The sequence below is a fragment of the Aquarana catesbeiana genome, linkage group LG03 (genome assembly GCF_042186555.1).
Source record: "Aquarana catesbeiana isolate 2022-GZ linkage group LG03, ASM4218655v1, whole genome shotgun sequence".
Lineage (NCBI taxonomy): Eukaryota > Metazoa > Chordata > Amphibia > Anura > Ranidae > Aquarana > Aquarana catesbeiana.
Window position 1 is genome coordinate 577,752,393 of NC_133326.1, and position 21,210 is coordinate 577,773,602.

Here is a 21,210-nt window from a genome sequence, read left to right on the forward strand (position 1 = left end):
GGGGCCCAGGTCCCACCCTAAGGGACATATATCAATGTCACCAATTTGGACAACCCCAAAAACTAAACAAGGAGAAGTACCTTTAAAAATGCTAAATTGTTTAAAAGCTAGTAACTTGGGGGGCTTACTCTGCCTGTAAAGTGGTGAATCTGTAGCATGTAGCCAAAATGCTGCTTCAAAGATGTACGGCTTTAGCGAAAACTTACAAATCTACATTGCAGCTGCAAGATTTAAACCCAAAACAAAAAATAGCCTGCCCCCCCCCCCCAATACATACAAGGCCATTTGGGTCTCTTAAGGCTTAAAATGAGAACCCCCACGTGAAAAATACCACCCCAAACTAAAAAAATATTGTGCCCCTTCCACACACTAACAAACCCCTAGCCAAACACACAGCAAGCCAGCCCATGAAAGGGGGGTTGATGCTTGGGGGCAGGAGAGGCTCAGGCACCCCAAAAGTCAACCAACTTGTTCCCATATTCAAGGTGACAATACCTTGTTCCATACTACCCTAGGCTGGGGTGGTGGGGGGCTGCAGACAGGGGGCTTTATGGAATGTGGAAAACCCCTTTAAACTATTGGGTACAAGGTGCTTTGTGGTTGGTATTGGGCTGAGCCCAGCATGCCCCAAAGGCAGCCAGCTATGTTGAGTGCATGTGGCCTTGTATGATTCAGGAGGGGGGTGGGCGATCGCTCTTCTTGCCCCTTTCCTAGCTAGCCCTGTTGTATGCTCTGAAAAAGGATGTGGTTTGGATTGGTGAAGGCAGCTCACAGCCTTTGGAGACTAGAGTGGAGTGTGGAGTTCCCCTTTTAAAAGCAAAAGTTTGCCCATGGAAATCCAAGGGGATAGAGGGGGGAGACAAGAGCATTGGAGAATGGAGTGTGGAGTTAAAAGCAAACGCTAGCCAAAAGAAATCATATGCATTAGAGGGGTAAGGTTAAATGCCCTTTTAGGAGGAGCTAAAGTAGCGAGAGTCATTTTACATAATTTTAACAAGGTGCATGTCACATGTTGGCAACGTAGCATGCTAACATGACCTGTGTGCAAATCTCCTTAAAAAAAATACATAAAGGTGAACCAGCGTAAAAAAAAAATGTGTCAAGTTTAGAGGTGCGCCCGTTCAACCCACGCAATTGCATGTACGTTGCTTAACATTTACTAAGATTTTGGCCGCGCAGTGAACAAACGTACTGAGCGCAGTGAGCATGAGCACTCCTTACATTGATCTCACGCAGTTCTAAACGTACTTGTGAGCACAGCAGACTTTCTCTGAAAAAATTACTTTCTCATTCTATTTTGGGCATATTTGTTACTTGGGCAGTTGTTATTAAACTTCCTCACATCACCCCATAATATTGGCACCTCCCCATATTCTGTTAATATTGAATTGAAGATGCCGTGCGCCATGTCCATAGTGGCGCACAGATTGCATTCTCCCATGCGCCGAGATCGCTATAGTAAATGGGGGATTCGCGCTCTGTTCAAAAATATGAAAATGTGCATTGCGCCTCGCCGCACACCTCTACCAATGGCGCGCGGCTTTCGTAAATCAGCCCCATAGTGTCTAGAAAGGCTCTTGAGAGTTAAAGCAGCACTTTTATTTTGCTGGGAAAGAAATACGTGTATACATGTGGAGAGGGACAGAAAGAGGCAGGCATAGGCAGGGTTCTGTAATTCAGCAGGCAGGGATGACAACGCTTGTTTGGATTTTAGTGCAGCAAAATCACTGTGTTGACAGCTTAAACAGGAAGCTAAAAGCACATCGGATTTCTAGGAGATTATAACACTTATAATAAAAAATACTTTTTGCATTTTAAAAGGGCGGCACGCTTTGTGATCACAGTGCCCGGAGGACACTGCTGATCACAATTTTGAGGTAAAGAGCCAATCAGCGGCTCTTTATCACGTGATAAGCTGTGTCCAATCACAGCTGATCACGGATGTAAATAGAAGCCAATTATCGGCACTACTTTCCTCATGCTGACAGCATGGGGAAGGGAGACGAGAGCCGATAACCGGCTTCTCTAAAAGGGACATGTACGCTGATAATCAGGGCACTGATTATCAATGCAGTCCCAACAGTGCCCACCAGTGCTGCCAATCTGTGCCTATCAGTGCCTCCTCATGAATGTCACCTATCAGTGCCGTTCAGTGCTGCCCATCAGTGCCACCTATCAGTGCCCATCAGTGGCGCCTATTAGTGCAGCCTCATCAGTGCTGCCTGATCAATGCTGCCTATCAGTGCCCATCAGTGAAGGTGCTTATGGTCCTACTTTAAAAGTCCTACTTTAAAAGTCAGCAGTTACAGTATTTGTAGCTGCTGACTTTAATTTTTTTTTGGGGGGGGGGGGGGGAACTGAAGCTTTTCTGTAAAGCTTGTTGAAACCGGCTGAAATTTGGTCAGTAGGTAGTCCTGTCAGTACCACTCCAACTGACATCCTTCTATTTAAAAATAAAAGGAAGCAGGTGGAAAACTGTGAAACATGCAGCACCTGCATCCAATCAGACACAGCCACTGTTAGGCCGGGTTCACATATGTGCGGCCGCAGGTTTGTACCTGGGGTCCGGTGCGTGTATGTTCACCAGTTCAGGTGCGAATCAGGTCTGAATTTTTGCCTGAATTTGCATCTGAATCAGACCCAAACACACACAGGACCCTTTTTCAATCTGAACTGTGGCTGCCCCGGACATGTGTGAATCGGCTCCATTGAAAGCTGTTCACATTCCCATGTCATGCGAACTGAATGCAGGGATGCATCCAATTCACATATGTGTGAACCCAGCCTTAAGGTATACAATACAGTAGCCGACAGGTGAGATCTGTCCATCTGTACTGTTTACTGTGGATCTAACATTCCAATAGGGCTGGTTAACACCTGAATTGTACAGGAACTTGGTCCACATTCCTGTGCAATTCATGCAGTGCGACTTTTAGCCTGTACAATGGTACTGCGGTACCATGCGATCCAGTGCAGGCAAGCGCACTGTGTTTGCGATCTGCATTTGGGGTGTCTAAAGGAAGACATTGACACCTGCAGCAGATTGCACACCCAGTGTGTTTTGAATGCATTAAACGCATACAGAATGTGGGTTTTCCTCCACTGCGCTCTGGTGTGAACAAGCCCTAAGTGTTCTTTCAGTCAGCCCATAAGCTGGATGAAAGAAATTTATGTGTGCATGGCTAGCTTTAGAAATCGTTTGCCCAAATTTATTTTCACACAAAGAAGTTTGGGTGTATCAAATTTTATCAGTGGCAGAAGGTATTTAGAGGTGCTGAAAATAATAATTTGATTTGGTAATAAGTCCCATAGATGCATGTGGATTTGGTCAACTTTAAAATGTACTTTTTTTTGACTGGTCCAGTGTTTGAAGCTGAACCCCCTCGATTCTCTAGGAACTAATGTTATGAAAGTCGAAGATGACTCTCATTGGCTCAGCCCTGTTAAAGATAACAGATTCTCTTTAAATGCATTCAGAAAATCTCAAAGCACTAAAGAAAGCCTGCAGATTGTCATCTTCATCCTTTGATTACTACTTAGTGTATCACTAAATTAGAACAAGTGTAAGTTTTCTGTTCTGGGGCTTGTGACTCACTTTGTAGTGAAGCAAGGACGAGGACAGCAGCAGGTGGGTCTTGCACCTTTAAATACAAATCCCACAACTGTATCTTAAAAATATCCCTCTAAAGGTCCCCTGGACTCTAAAGGGCTTTTTTTTCCATCAGCAAATTGCTTTGGGCTTGAGTTTGATCTTCATTTTCCTCTCACTTCACAGAACTAATTCACTGGACTTGGAGTCCCAGCACTCTTTCCATGGCCAATGATCTCATTTTAATGTCAGATTTTAATATCAGCAGCTTGGCTCTTATCTAACACACACATCGAAAAACACTTCAGTCAGCTACAAGTAAGCAGAAGAAGCTGCATTGTAAGGGATAGGATTGGGGTGTCTATGACAGTATAGTAGTGAGACAACTGAGGTTGGTTATCACATCATATAGCAATTGCAACCCTGTATATATTGAATACCTTCATTATTGTCCATCTTGTAAAGTGGTGGGCAGCAGCAGAATCCACAGCACCCAGATGAGGATGAAATTCCAAAGGAGCAGGATGGAATTTATTTTTATATTAAAGTATTTCTAACAATGTGCATTGTTTTTGCTCTGGAAAGTCCATTCATTCCATGTTAAAAGCAAACTAAATTTTGAAGTACTTACCAAGAACATTTGTCAAGTCATCGAAGGTAATGAGAATTTTCTGCCAAATATTGATATGAACATTTGTTTGAAAATCTACTAGTATTTGGCCAATCTAACCCTAATGCCCTGTACACACGATCGGACATTGATCGGACATTCCGACAACAAAATACATGGATTTTTTCCGACAGATGTTGGCTCAAACTTGTCTTGCATACACACGGTCGCACAAAGTTGTCGGAAAATCTGATCGTTCTGAATGCGGTGACGTAAAACACGTACGTCGGGACTATAAACAGGGCAGTAGCCAATAGCTTTCGTCTCTTAATTTATTCTGAGCATGCGTGGCACTTTGTGCGTCGGATTTGTGTACACATGATCGGAATTTAAAAGATCGGATTTTGTTGTCAGAAAAATGTATAGCCTGCTCTCAAACTTTGTGTATCGGAAATTCCGACGGGAAAAGTCCGATGGAGCCCACACATGATCGGAATTTACGACAACACAATCCGATCGCACTTTTTCCATCGGAAAATCCGACTGTGTGTACAGGGCATTAAATGTTGATATGAACATTTGTTTGAAAATCTACTAGTATTTGGCCAATCTAACCCTTACCTCTTGTTCTGGTGACAACAACATTTTGGATTTCCCATCACCTTTTGCCTTTGTGACATTGGTCACCATAACAAATTGGTGGGTGAACCGAAGACACAGATAGCAATAAAAACCTGATAGAATGTTTAACCATTTTTCACTCTATCAAAAACTTTAAAAAAAAAAGGGGGGGGGGTTTTGGCACACACTTTCTTTTAGTTGTTCAGTACTTTAAGACAGGGATAATACATTTCAATCTGACAACGATCTGGAAGTCTAGAGACACCAGGTAATGATACTTCACATGGGCTTTACGACAATCAACACATTTTCTTGAAGGCAACCTTTTATTTTACTTTTAAGCAGAATTAAGAAAATTGCTATTTTTGAAAGTTGATTGGCCAATATTAAAAACCTTTTTATAACAGATCTATGATATGACTTGTCATTAATACCTTGGTAGGTTTGTGTCAACTTCTCGGGAATGGTTCAATGACTTGTACTTGTTAATCTTTTCAATAAAACTTTATTGAGTTAAAAAACTAAATCCACAAACACAGGTGCGTAGGAACAAATAAGTCACAATAAAAACAAGGATGGTGGTCAAAAAATGAACAACTGTTCTTTCACTGTTGCATCCTTTCCAGCTGGAAAAGAGAGTCATAAAATCCTGCACTACAACAGGGGTAAGGGGCATCGTGGGGGAAGAAGGAAAATAGGAGAAAATTGTTAAAATATTAGGTTTTTTTTGTCATTGAGGTCTCTTGTGGCCATGCCCTGTCAATACATAACTTGATAAAAAGAATTCCATAAGAGGAGTCCACCCTTCTAATACTTTATTTTCTGGTAGACACTGGGGAGGTAATCACCGAAAATGTTCTTATACAGTATTTGTCAGGGACTATTGGTGAGACCTCTGCACTGAGTTCCTGGGATTGTACACCTTCTGTGTCCATTATGGGGGGTCTCCCACCATCCCTGTGCAGCTGGATGGATGTCAAATTGGGAGCAGCGGCTATGTCCAATTGTCCATGCAGCTGCTGCATCCCAATAGATATGGGTGGGATGTTTTGCACATGGATGAACAGAACACAGCCCTTCGCAAGGACGTACGTTTAAGTACGCCCGTGTGAATGAGGCCTAATGGGGACACTTCCATATTGATTTACCATATATGTTTAGTAAAATGCAAAGGGGAGCTGAAAACCTGCAAAGAGCAGTCACTCATAGCAACCAATGCCCTTGCAAGACAAGACCTAGTGTTATAGAGTACTGTCCCCTGCTCTTTTCCTCAATATTTTTATCATTATCACAGCCACTGAGGGCTAGCTTTTTGTTTTTTATTAATTTGCCTTAAAATTTCTGAAAAGTGAACTGATAATACGAAGTCTGCACACAGAGCGCACGTAGATTGCTATAAACACGTCAATGCTAGCACACGTATGTTATATTTCTCCCGTGCCCCGGCAGAGCCCTTCCCGGTAACCATGGCAGTGAGACAGCAGGCTCAAGACATGTTTTCCCAGCATAAGCCCTGGATATCACCCCTCTAGTCAAACAATGAGCCAGAAGATTAACAAGGATTTCACAGTGAGGAAAAGGGGACTCTTCCAAGTAATAAAAGCAATGTGCTTTCTTCTGCTTCATCCGCTAGGTATTATGAAATCTATCCATGCACGGGGTCAAATACATAGAAAGACAATTAGAGTCCACAAGGCTCTGGACACCTCTGTCATTGGTCATGCAGCTACTGCTGTCACTGCTAAGCGGCTGTAGTTTAGGGCTCTGGTTCACCGCTGGAACATTTCCCACTTGTCACATATTTGCCGCTGCATTTTCTCTTACTTACAGAGCCTGTGACCTTGGCAGGACAAAGCAACGGGTTAACTGAATAATGCCAGCCCAAGTCCTGCTGCCTGTCCATCCATCACAGTCCTGTGTAAGCTCCAATTTAGCCAGTTCAGAGCCCAAGGCCACTATACAAGGCTGGATTCTTTCTTGCTCAGCCCCCAAAAATCAAATCTACTCCATCATGCACACAAAAGCATAGATCAGACTTTCTCAATCTTTTAAACACAGAGGAACCCTTGAAAAAACCTTCTGTTCTTGTGGAACCCTTGCTAAAAATGACTATATCCACAACTTATGATACATTAGTGTGATGGCCAGTGGGAAAAATGCTCCCTACACTTATGGTCACTGGAAAGAATTTTCCCCCTTACAGATAGCTAAAAAAGATAATTGGTGCCAGTGGGGACTTATCTGAGAGACAAAAATTGCTCATTGCTCAAGGAACCCCTAGCAAACCTTGAAGGAACCTTTGGTGGTTGAGAAATCCTGGTGTAGATGGAGAAATCTCCACTGCTGGGATTAGTATTTAAAGTGGCTGTAAATGCTTTTTTTGTTGTAAAATATTACATTTTTTTGTAAATTTTGTAAAGAATCGTATACTTACCTGCTCTGTGCAATGGTTTTGCACAGAGTGACCCCCTCTTATGGGGTCCCCCGATGATGCTCTAGGCTACTCCTTCTCAGTGTGCCACCATAGGAAGCAGCTTCTTGTTACTTACATTCACTGTGTCGCACCATTGTTCCCCCACCTCCTGGCCTCTGAATGACAGCCAGTCAAAGGCCAGGACTAGAAATCTGTTGAGTGAGAATCACTCCACCTGTCGGAATGTATTACTTTCCACACTAGTGCTGAATGCAGGAACGCACTCAATACCCCACTGCAGTTCTGCATATGTGCTGTGTGATGTGATCTGGGCAGTGGCTCGGCTGTTGTATCTGACAGTTGGCAGGCGCGATCAGAAAGTCCGGTCGCGATCTACCTGCCAGATGACCATGATCGACAGGTAGATCGCGATTGACGGGTTGCCGGCCCTCGCTTTAGAACCACTTTAAGCAGTTTGGCAGCTGCCTAAATACCCAAAACAGAAACTGCATCTGATAGGATGCAGTCACTTGTTCAGCCTATGATTTTCCACCAGCTTAGATTTTTAAATTGACTTATGTTGAGCCAGGTGGTGCTTGCAGGGCTATCTCCGTGGCTTAAATTTCAGCTGTTTTAGCAGGAATCAGCCAAAATTCAAGACAACTATGGGGTCCTTTACATGGAGCTAAGGACTCCTCCCCACCCCAGCATGGCACACCTGCCAATTAGACGCTAACACATTCAACACTGCATCATTGGAGGAAGGGAAAGTGGTAACACATCCCCCCATGCTCATTAGTGCCAGGAATAGGACTTTACTCTGGCAGGCAAGCTGTGTAAAGGAATCATGAATGGGAAGTGAATTTAAGCTGAAAAGAATAGACACACCACAGGTTCACCTTTAAAAAACAACTCATCTCACAAGACCATTCATTTCCACAAAAATGTGTACATAAAATATTTTTTGTATGTTATTTACCTGTAAAAGCCTCCCTTGTATAGGCATCTAAAAGTCATAAAACTTCAGATGAGTTCTGCTATCTTGGATGTGATGTCAGCAGCCTCAGCAGACTGAGGTGTCCATTTATGAAGCAGTGAAAAATATTCACTGCTTCGTTCTTCGGCATTCACAGAGGAGGTCATTCTCTGAGTACCAGTTTATGAAGCAGTGTAGATCAATTTACCTTTGGATGAGTGAAGCAATCTACAAACGCTTCAAACAGTGGAGAATGCCCCCTGGTTCTGGAATCTCATAAGACATAACGAGATTACAGTACCATAAGTTCACTGAAACACTCGACATGTCCTTTTTTTAAGCAGTGATAAATTATCACTGCTCAGTACACGGACATTCACAGAAAAGACTGCCCATCTAGTTAATAAAATAGCTTTCCCCTACACTATATTATATATATATTTATATATATACACACACACAACACCGTTGTGCTCCTAAGTTTACATACCTCGGCAGAATTTATGATTTCTTGGCCATTTTCAGAGAATATGAATGATAACACAAAAACATTTCTTTCACTCATGATCAGTGTTTGGCTGAAGCCATTTATTATCAATCAACTGCATTTACTCTTTTTAAATCATAATGATAATGACAACAGAAACTACCCAAATGACCCTGATCAAAACGGATGAATGAATGAACGGCTATTAAAGATTCTCACCTGTGATCTGTTTGCTTGTAATTAGTGTGTGTGTATAAAAGGTCAATGAGTTTCTGGACTCCTGACAGACCCTTGCATCTTTCATCCAGTGCTGCACTGACGTTTCTGGATTCTGAGACATAGGGAGAGCAAAAGAATTGTTAAAGGATCTGTGGGAAAATGTAGTTGAACTGTATAAAACAGGAAAGGGATATAAAAAGATATCCAAAGAATTGAGAATGCCAATCAGCAGTGTTCATACTCTAATCAAGAAGTGGAAAATGAGAGGTTCTGTTGAAACCAAACCACGGTCAGGTAGACCAACTAAGGTTTTAGCCACAACTGCCAGGAAATTTGTTCGGGATGCAAAGAAAAACCCACAAATAACTTCAGGTGAAATACAGGACTCCCTGAAAACATGTGGTGTGGCTGTTTCAAGATGCACAATAAGGAGGAACTTGAAGAAAGATGGGGTGCATGGTCGAGTCGCAAGAAGAAAGCCATTACTACGCAAATGCCACAAAGTATCCCGCTTACAAAACTCCAGACAGCACAAAGACAAGCCTTAAACCTTCTGGCACAAAGTCATTTGGAGTGATGAGACCAAAATTGAGTTTTTTGGCAACAACCATAAACGCTACATTTGGAGAGGAGTCACCAAGGCCTATGATGAAAGGTACACCATTCCTACTCTGAAACACGGAGGTGGATCGCTGATGTTTTGGGGATGTGTGAGCTACAAAGGCAAAGGAAATTGGGTCAAAATTGATGGCAAGATGAATGCAGTATGTTATCAAAAAATACTGGAGGAACATTTGCATTCATCAGCCAGAAAGCTGCCCATGGGACATACTTTGACATTCCAACATGACAATAAACCAAAACACAAGTCCAGGTCGACCTGTCATTGGCTACAGCAGAATAAAGTGAAGGTTCTGGAGTGGCCATCTCAGTCTCCTGACCTCAATATCATTGAACCACTCTGGGGAGATCTCAATCTTGCAGTTCATGCAAGACAGCCCAAGAATTTACAGGAACTGGAGGCTTTTTGCCAAGAGGAATGGGCAGCTTTACTATCTGAGAAGATAAAGATCCTCATTCATAAATACCACAAAAGACTTCAAGCTGCCATCGATGTTAAAGGGGGCAATACACGTTGGTATTAAGAACTGGGGTATGTAAACTTTTGATCAGGGTCGTTTGGGTAGTTTGTGTTGTCATTATGATTTAAAAAGAGTAAACACAGTTGATTGATAATAAATGGCTTCAGCCCAACACTAACCATGAGTGCAAAAAATGTTTTTGTGTTATCATTCATATTCTCTGAAAAATGGCCAAGAAATGATAAATTCTGCAAGGGTATGTAAACTTATGAGCACAGCTGTATATAATTAATACATACATATATATATATATATACACACACACACACACACACACACACACACACACACACACACACACACACACAATATAGACATGGCAGGGGGACATGGATACTGTCTTGGCGGGTCTGACCGAGGAAGGAGGAAGTCAAAAATCTTCCTCCTTCCCCCGGGCAGAGAACATGTTCTCCCTCAATCATCTCTGTTTCATAAACCGTTAATAGACTGAGATCAGCGGCGAGCCTAGGGATCACCGCTGTTCACAGTTTCATAAACGGACACCTAAGTATTCATTCACACTGGCACCTATGTGTTTAGATTTTCTAAATGCAGAAGTTATGTCTCTTGGATCACTTCTTCCTGCATTTGGATGTTCCTGCTATAAAGAATTCTAAAAAGGTAGGGGCTAAGGTGCTGGGCCAGCACAGAGAACAATTAGACACTCCCAGACATGCAACGTGGGAGAGAAATGTGTTAGGAAATTATCTCCCCCTAGAGTGGTTAAAGCTGAACTCTAGAAATTATCTTTTTAAAACTTAAACTCCTTTCACACTGGGACGGGGGTGCGTTAGTGGTAAAGCACCGCATTTTTTTTTCAGGCGCTTCAGCAGCGCTGCCCATTCATCAATTGGCAGGGTGTTTTTGGAGCGGTGTATACACTACTCACGCACCGCCCCAAAGATGCTGCTTGCAGGACTTTTTTTCCTGTCCTGCAAGCGCACCACCCCAGCGTGAAAGCACTCGGACTTTCACACTGAGGAAGCATGAGAGGTGCTTTTCAGGTGCTATTTTTAGCGCTAAAACGCCTAATAAACGCCCCAGTGTGAAAGGGGTCTTACTCTAATTTTAACCATACATCTGTACTGTTCTTAAAATATATATACTGTATATCTGAGGAAGTGGTCATAACATGAAATGCGTAATTGGTGTTCAACAAGTATTACCTTTTAGCAAAGCCACCATCCTGTAGTGTTTCATTTTACGCTTACACCCTATGGTTTTCCACATAAGCTTATTCACTACTGAAGAAGAAATCCCTGGGCTTTTTTACACTTATCCATACCGTGTTCTTACAAAATGACTGAAACCCTGTCTTAGGAGTCTCTGATGTGATCTTTGAGGATGAATCGTTTCACAGTACACACAGCTATAGAGGTCATTGATGACTTGTTTAAAGCCCCATCACTGCTTATTAAGATTATGTAATTACTTTAATGTCCATAGTCTGGAAACAGATGCACTTTAAGTCAAATCCTTCTGACCACACTCAGGTTGCCACAATTATAAAAAAGTTTGTAACTGGCGAAATACAGATTGTTGTTGTCATTAAAACTGAAATCCTTATTGAAATAGGACAGACTTAGCCATGGTCAGCCTAGAGCTTGGGACGCACACACAGCACACAGGAAAATATTACAGGTAAAAGGAAAACAAGGATTTTTCTACATTTAACAGCAGTTTCTGATTACAGGGAGGCAACGACCGCATGCCTTTACCCTTTCTCTGTCTTGTTGTGTTTAATTGATTTTATAGACTTTCAGAGTCACTACATGTGAAAGCAGTCTGCTAAATATTTGTGTGTGGTTTTTCCATTTAATTAGCAATGTGTGAAAGCTTTATTCATCTGCAGCACAAGATGGAACAAATATACAAACAGGACCCAACTGTCACCTCAATAAATTTCCTCAGTCGTCTGCTTGGAGCCCAGGATGGATGAGGGAAAAGCCACACACTTCCTGCTGCTCACTCGCACAGAAGTAATAAGTCAGAAATAAATAAAGGGAAATATGAGTGAAGGATGTCTGAAGTGTCCTCAATAGATATACACCTTCTGCAGTCTCTTGTACAGGACACAAACCACTAGAGCACAGAGTGCCTCAAGGATAAACAGCCCAGACTCTCCTGAGTTTCCTGTGCAGTACCATACATATGCCACCTGAAGTCCACAACACAGTACAAATGTCTGCAGACTACACACTCCACCTACATTCTACCTCCTGTGGACTCTTGCATAGTATGATATGTGCCACCTATAGGCTCCTGTATAATAAGATACTGTATGGGCCACCTGTGGGCTCCTGTACAATATTATATACAGCACCTGTGCATTCATGTGCAGTACTATACGCGCCAACTACAAACCTCTGTACAGGATCGTACAGGCCACTGACAAACACCTATGTAGTAATGTATGCATCACCTACACACATCTGTAAAGTGCACACAGCCACAGCTCTCTGTGGACTCATGTAAAGTATACAGCCACCAGTGGACTCTTATAGAGTAGACACAGTCACCTAGGGAACCCTGTAGAGTAGACACAACCACCTTCGGAACCCCATAGAGTAGATACAAACAACTAGGGAACCCTGTAGAGTAGACACAACCACCTTCAAAGCCCCAGAGAGTAGACACAGCCATCTGCAGAACCCTGTAGAGAAGATACAGCCATCTGCGGAACCCTGCAGAGTAGACACAGCCACCTGCAAAGCCCTGTAGAGGAGACACAGCCACCTGCGGAACCCTTTAGAACAGGGGTAGGTGACCTGGGGCCCTCCCACTGCTGCAGAACTACAAGTCCAATCATGCCTCTGGGAGTAATTGTAACTGCCAGCCTTGCAATGCCTCATGGGAAATGTAATTCTACAATAGCTGGAGGGCCCCAGGTTGCCTACCCCTGCTTTAGAGTAGACACAGCCACCTGAGGAACCCTCTAAAGTACACATTACCACCTGCAGAACCCTGTAGAGGACACACAGCCACCTGCAGAACCCTGTAGAGTAGACACAGCCACCTGCAGAACCCTGTAGAGTAGACACAGCCACCTGTGGAAACCTGTAGAGTACACACAGTCTCCTGTGGACTCCTGTAGATTAAACACAGCCATCAGGGGATCCCTGTAGATTAGACAGTGCCACCTGCAAACCCCTGTAAAGTGGACAGAGACACTTATGGACTCCTGCAAATCCACACACACACATGTATATTTGTTTTTAACCTCGCAATGAAAGTGATAACCATGTGTACACAGTCATACTGACCTTTGCAAGTCTTTTGGTCGGGCTGCAGGGTAAATCCTACAGGGCAACTGCAGCGGACTCCAGTGGCAGTATCCTTGCAGGTGCGATCACATCCTCCATTATTTACAGCACATGTTTCTGGGGATATAAAACAAAGAGTTATTCTACAGTTAAAAACACAGCTAGCTACTACACACTAATAGACAGAATCACCGACACATTCAGATCAAACACTCAGGTCTGATATATCAAAGGTCTGGCAATGTAAATAACCAGACACATCCAAAAAGAAGACAATAAAGCATAAAGATACAGTATAACATAATATAAGAACAAAGGATGTTTCATTGTGTGCCAAAGCCAGCCAGGGATAAGATGTAAGTGGTTGCAGTAAGACAGAGTGCACATGAGTACAGGGTGGATCTTCCACGAATCATCTGTCTATATTCCTCACTTACATGAGATATCACTGCAGCATTGAGGTCAGAAGCTGCAGTCACTGTCCTTTTGAGTAAACAATCGGACCTCAATTTTCCCCATTGTATGAAGTCTCTTCAGTTTTTTTTTCAACATATTTGTTCTCTACTTGTAATACAATTTAAAAAAAAAAGTGGATTAAAATGTAAAGATGATAGAAACCGAGACAAGCAAAAACAAGGAAATCCATAGTGATAGGTATATTTTCAGCACTGTTTGTTAAGATGATGTTAACAGAGCTCAACAGCTCAAACGGATACGTACACACACTACACAGCTGAATGAGCCACAGCAGTCAATCATCTCTTCTCTCCCTTCTGTAATAAAGTGTCATTAAACCCACATTAATAAAAGCAATCAATAAATGTTATTACATGCTGTTCATACTCACTCGCTCACTATGAGATTTGTTTTCTGTAATCTGCCAAAAAAATGGTTGATCCTGCTAGTCTCTGTCTCCCCCTCCAGTCCATGTCCCCACTGCAACTGTGCATTTTGCAGTGCAGTGTTGGGCAGCTAGTGGACTTGCTCATTTTTTTTTGTATTTTTCCCTGAATGTTTTCTCCCTGTCACATCTGAGCAGCCCATGTGACTATAGAATCTCACAAGTGGGTGTATAAATGACAGCCCGCTCTCTCCCTCCTCCTCCATGCCCACTAATAACCTAAAAACAATGGAGGTGGAAAATTGCATTTTGATTGACAGAGGCTTCATCTTCCTGTTATTCCAAGACACAGCCTGTGACTGGCAAAAATCCACCCACCCCATGTTATTGCCAAAAAATAATAAAGATTTAATTTCAAATATATATTTGTATAAAAATTCAAAACAGTTTATTGATATTATTTATTTTTACTCTGTATTCCAAAGGCTTTTTTTGTTTTTGTTTTGTTTTGTTTTTTAAACATATGACCAGTAGCAGAGGACTAGAAGTGGTCATGTGACAGCTGTACATCGACTAGGAAAGAAGGTTCTTAGATTTTTATTAAAATAATTACAGTGCCATCCGCCACATACAGAAAGAGAAGGGATAATATAAATTAAACAGTGTATGTTTAGTATCACTTTAAGCTTCAGTCCAAGTCCAGCAATTGCTATGCTCTCTCCTTAAAAGACACAGGGTGCAACAGGACTCTTATCATGTGAATTCATGCTAGCAAAGGATTACGAGAACACCTCCCCTCTCCTCTTCTCTATAACACATTGTGGCTGGATTTTGTAGCCCTCGAAGGTAACTAGGTACAATAAGGGACATTTATAAAAAACATCTTTGTTTGCGTTTGTTTTGTCACTTCTTTCATTTTAGGCGCAATTTAGGAATCAATTTTTTTTGTGCGCATTTTGACAGATAGTACTGTGGATGCTGTGAAGTAAAGCTGTGTACATTTTAGAATTGGATACATGAAATACAAATCTTTAGCTCCCTTAGACATATTTAATTTGTGCATTTAGCGGTTTGGCTGGAGTTCGGCTATATTTAGAAAGGCTTATCAAAGCAAGTAGAGCCCTCTATCATGCTTGTCTTTTAGGTACCACCTCATTCATCAGACTCTGGTCTGACAACAGCTTTATAGTTTGTGAGCCGAATATCAGCAATAGGATAAGGGTTTCAGTTTGTTTCTGACCACTATTTTCCTAACTATTCCAGAAGCTACATCTCTGTTTGACATCTCACAACACATTTTTAACAGAAGTTACAAGGCTGACCCACGTTTCTTCAAACACAAGAGGAGACATTATTGGCTGGCTCTTTCCAGCTGACCTAAAGCAGAGGGTTTAACTAATCTCTTTGAGTATTCAGGACCATTCTTTACCATAAATGCATTCGAATAGATACTGGCAAAGCACAGAACAGAGCACTAAGCAAAGAGATCCTTAACGCCCAGCTTAGGCTGTATAGAAAAATTAGGCTTTCCCGAGACATCATGGATGATGGTATCTACCTTTTAGCACTTCTTAACTCTAAAGGCACAACACAACAAAGTGTCACCAGAAGAAAATATATTTGATTCCATTTCATGGACATGATTGAACATATTTTCCTTGGGCAGGAAAAGTCTTGTTCCTGGATAGTGTCCAGAAATTAGAAGAGACACACCAGACTTACTTTCCCATGTCATGGCTGACTGGTTGTATAGGGCAAGGGTCAGTTACTTAGCACAAATAGTCTGAAAGAGGCCATGTTTTGTGTTTCCCTTCACAGGGATTTAGCAAACTAAAAGAAAAAAGGGAAGAAAAAAATGGGAATCATGAGCCTTGATGGGGTATAGCCAGATTGTATTCAAAAATCCAAAGAAAGCAGGTTTTTGCATAAATATATTTTCCTGCTTGCAAGGCCAAGCCTGGTTCAATTCAAAGAGTCATTTTAGCTTTTGTGGACATTTTAGAGATAAGAGTAGCATAAAACAAATTAAACTTTTACCAGCTAGCAGCTTCTATAGCTAGTAGGAGTCTGTCACATTTAACTAACTTGTTAATGAACAAAGCAGGCTAGCTCCCTGTATGTATCTCAAGGCTTAAAGTGTATCTAAACCCAAGAACAAAAATATATTATACTGCAGCTTACAAGTCCACAGACTAAATAAAATGTATATATATATATATATATATATATATATATATATATATATATACACATACACAAACATACACAGTTGTGCTCATAAGTTTACATACCCTGGCAGAATTGATGCTTTCTTGCCCATTTTTCAAAGAATATGAATGATAACACAAAGACTTTTCTTTCAGTCGTGGTTGGTGTTTGGCTGAAGACATTTGTTATCAATCAACTGTGTTTACCCTTTTTTTAAATCATAATGACAACAGAAACTAGCCAAATGACCCTAATCAAATGTTTACATACCCTGGTGATTTTGACCTGATATCATGCACACAAGTTGACACAAAGGGGTTTGAATGGCTATTAAAGATAACCATCCTCACCTGTGATCTGTTTGCTTGTAATTAGTGTGTGTGTAAAAGGTCAATGAGTTTCTGGACTTCTGACAGACCCTTGCATCTTTCATCCAGTGCTGCACTGACGTTTTCTGGATTCTGAGTCATTGGGAAAGCAAAAGAATTGTCAAATGATCTGCGGTAAAAGGTAGTTGAACTGTATAAGACAGGAAAGGGATATAGGATGCAGGTGACCTCATTTCCAAATGATCTCACCTTCCTCTCTGAAACATGCACTCTTTACCTCTCCTCCTTTTCACAATTGCAGCCTCTCTCCTCAAACTCACTTTTCTTCACCCCTCTGCTCCACCCCACAATTTGCACTCCCACTTCTCCCCTCCCCCTATTACTGCACTCATCACCTCTTTCTAACTATAAGCCCACTTGCTAACAAACCCCCAGGATACTGAAGCATGTCCCCTCATACAAATCGTATTCTCATATTACCTCCTTTACTCTTCTGCTTCTCCTAACCGCTGGAGATATTGTCCCAAACTCTGGGCCTCCCTTATTTAACTGTACCCAACACACCCATCACCATCATCTACACCAGTGGCCATCAACCCTGTCCTCAGGGCCCACTAACAGGCCAGGTTTGCAAGATAACTGAAATACATCACAGGTGATATCATTTGCTGCTCAGTGATTGCAGTATTCTAGTTTGCATCTCTCCAAGGTAATACATAAAACCTGGCCTGTTAGTGGGCCCTGAGGACAGGGTTGATGACCACTGATCTATACCCCCTGGCAGTAGACGCAATCTATGCAATTTAGTCTCCATTCCTCTTCTTCCCAACACCAGCCTCCCTCTCTCCTGTGCCTTCTGGAATGCCCACTCTGTCTGCAACAAACTCACCGCTGTTCATGACCTTTTTGTCACTAATTCCTTTAATCTACTTGCTGTCACTGAAACCTGGCTCCACGAATCTGACACCCCTTCTCTTGCTTCCCTCTCCCAGGGTGGCCTTCACTGGACTCACTCCCCTAGGCCTAATGGAAGCAAGGGAGGTGGAGTGGGATTCCTCCTATCCCCCCAAAGCACCTTCCAGGTTATTCACTCCCCTCCCTCTCTTTCCCTCTCATCATTCGAAGCTCACTGTATAGTCTATTCTCTCCAACTTCCCTAAGAATTGCTGTGATCTACCGGCCCCCTGGACCATTATCGACTTTCCTTGATGAGTTTTCTGCCTGGCTACCCTACTTTCTCTCTTCAGAAATTCCCACAATCCTTCTCGGTGATTTCAATATCCCTGCTAATACAAACACTCCTGCTACTTCTAAACTTTTTAGTCTAACCTCTTCATTTTACCTGAAGCAATGGGTACAGCGCCTTCTACTCACTATGATGGCAACACCCTTGAACTTGAATTCTCCTACCTATGCACTCCATGAAACTTCTCAAACAATCCTTTTCCTCTCTCCGACCATCACCTTATTAGTTTCCCTCTCTCCCTGTCTTCCACCATCTTTCCCTCTAATCGCCTAACCATCACCCGTAGAAACTTTCGCAACTTCAACTCTTCTCTCCTCTATTCTGCTACTGACCACCTCTATGACAAAATCTCTCCCCTGTTCTGCCCCAACCAAGCCACTTCCATCTACAATAAATCTCTGTCCTCCACCCTGGACAAGCTCGCTCCCCTCACTAAACGCAGAATCAGGCCTTGACCCCTACAACCCTGGCAAACAGATGACACTAAAATTCTCAAAAAACGTAGTCGTGCTCTTGAGCTTCTGTGGCACAAGACTAATGCCCCGTACACACGGCCAGACTTTGTTCGGACATTCCGACAACAAAATCCTAGGATTTTTTCCGACGGATGTTGGCTCAAACTTGTCTTGCATACACACGATCACACAAAGTTGTCGGAAAATCCGATCGTTCTGAACGCGGTGACGTAAAACACGTATGTCGGGACTATAAACGGGGCAGTGGCCAATAGCTTTCATCTCTTTATTTATTCTGAGCATGCGTGGCACTTTGTCCGTCGGATTTGTGTACACACGATCGGAATTTCCGACAACGGATTTTGTTGTTGGAAAATTTTATATCCTGCTCTCAAACTTTGTGTTTCGAAAAATCCGATGGAAAATGTGTGATGGAGCCTACACACGGTCGGAATTTCCGACAACAAGGTCCTATCACACATTTTCCGTCAGAAAATCCGACCGTGTGTACGAGGCATAAGTCTCTCAAAGACTTCAACCAATACAAATCTGCCCTCCAAAAATACTCATCTTTCCTCCACACTGCCAAGCAGACCTATTTTACAACTCTTATTAACACCTGGTTTACAACTGAGTGACCACCTCATTAAGAATAACCTTCTTGATCCCCTTCAATCTGGATTTTGCTTTAACACTCCACAGAAACGGCTCTTTTAAAACTCACAAATGACCTACTAACTGCAAAAACCAACGGACACTATTCTGTACTCCTACTTCTGGACCTTTCAGCTGCCTTTGACATGGTTGACCACCCCCTCCTGTTTAAAAAACGTTACTCCCTTGGTCTCTGTGACTGTGCTCTTCAGTGGCTCACATCCTACCTATCCCAACGCACCTTCAGTGTCACTTACAATTCTACTTCCTCCACTACTCTTCCCTTCTCCGTCGGGTTCCCCAAGGTTCTGTTCTTGGAACTCTTATTTTCAATCTACACCTCTTCCCTGGGTCAGCTGATAGCCTCTCATGGCTTTCAATATCATTTCTATGCTGACGACACACAAATCTATCTCTCCACCCCTCAACATACTCCATCAGCCTCCTCATGCATCACTAACTTACTAACAGACATACTTATGGATGTCACACCACTTCCTCAAACTCAACTTGTCCAAAATCGAGCTTATAATATTTCCTCCCCTACATGCCTCTTCCCTTGACTTATCTGTCAAGAGCAATGGCACAACCATCCACCCATCCCCACATGTCAGCATGCTAGGTGTTATCCTGGGCTCTGAACTCTTCTTTCGGCCCCACATCCAATCACTTTCCAAAGCTTGCCGTCTCAACCTCTGCAACATCTCTAAACTACGTCCCTTTCTAACCAATTAAACAGCAAAGCTCCTGATTTACTCCCTGGTTATCTCTCGCCTTGATTACTGCAACTCCCTACTCATTGGCTTACCTTTAGACTATCCCCCCTTCAGTCCATCATGAATGCTGCTGCCAGACTAATCCACCTTAAAAACCACACAGCGTCTGCTACCCCTCTCTGCAAATCCCTCCATTGGCTGCCACTTGCCCAACAAATTAAATTCAAAATACTAACAATAAGTTACAAAGCCATCCACAACTCTGCCCCCAGCTACATCACTAGCCTAGTCTCAAAATACCAACCTAATCGCCCTCTTCTTTTCTCCCAAGACCTCCTGCTCTCTAGCTCCCTCATCACCTCCTCCCAAATCCGCCTCCAGGACTTCTCCCGAGCCTCGCCCATCCTCTGGGAATTCGCTACCCCAATCTGTCAGACTGTCTCCAAACTGCACAATTTTCTCCATTAGCTCATCCCCCACAGCGATTACCCTTTTGTATAACTTGACCCTCCCTCCTAGATTGAAAGCTCTATCGAGCAAGGGCTCTACGATTCCCCCCTGTATTGAATTGTGTTGTAATTGTACTGTCTGCCCTAATGTTGTAAAGCGCTGCGTAAACTGTCGGTGCAATAAAAATCCTGTATAATAATAATAATAATAATAAAAAGATATCCAAGGAATTGAGAATGCCAATCAGCAGTGTTCAAACTCTAATCAAGAAGTGGAAAAAGAGGGGTTCTGTTAAAACCAAACCACGGTCAGGTAGACCAACTAAAATTTCAGCCACAACTGCCAGGAAAATTGTTCGGGATGCAAAAAAAAACCCACAAATAACTTCAGGTGAAATACAGGACTCTCTGAAAACATGTGGTGTGGCTGTTTCAAGATGCACAATAAGAAGGAACTTGAAGAAAGGTGGTCTGCATGGTCGAGTTGCCAGAAGAAAGCCATTACTATGCAAATGCCAAAGTATCCCGCTTACAATAAGCCATAGAGCACAAAGAGAAGCCTCAAAACTTCTGGCACAAAGTCATTTGGAGTGATGAGACCAAAATTGAGCTTTTTGGCCACAACCATAAACGCTACATTTGGAGGTACATTTGCATTCATCAGCGAAGATGCTGCAGATGGGACGTACTTGGACATTCCAACATGACAATGATCCAAAACACAAGGCCAAGTCGACCTGTCATTGGCTACAGCAGAATAAAGGTAAGGTTCTGGAGTGGCCATCTCAGTCTCCTGACCTCAATATCATGGAGCCACTCTGGGGAGATCTGAAACGTGCAGTTCATGGAAGACAGCCCAAGAATTATAGGCTTTTTGCCAAGAGGAATGGGCAGATTTACCATCTGAGAAGATAAAGAGCCTAATCCACAAAAGACTTCAAGCTGTCATTGATGTTAAAGGGGGCAATACACGGTATTGGGAACTGGGGTAT

General features: G+C 42.6%; 1 protein-coding gene across 4 annotated transcripts in view; it reads right to left on the reverse strand.

Annotated features, from left to right (window-relative positions):
* The window catches only part of SCUBE1 (signal peptide, CUB domain and EGF like domain containing 1), a 461,934-nt gene that overhangs the window by 101,497 nt on the left and 339,227 nt on the right, over positions 1-21,210 (reverse strand). For all 4 annotated transcript variants that reach the window (XM_073621953.1, XM_073621951.1, XM_073621952.1 and 1 more), the window contains one exon: positions 13,321-13,437. In XM_073621953.1, the coding sequence (XP_073478054.1) occupies positions 13,321-13,437 (117 nt within the window). The remainder of the gene's footprint in view (positions 1-13,320; positions 13,438-21,210) is intronic.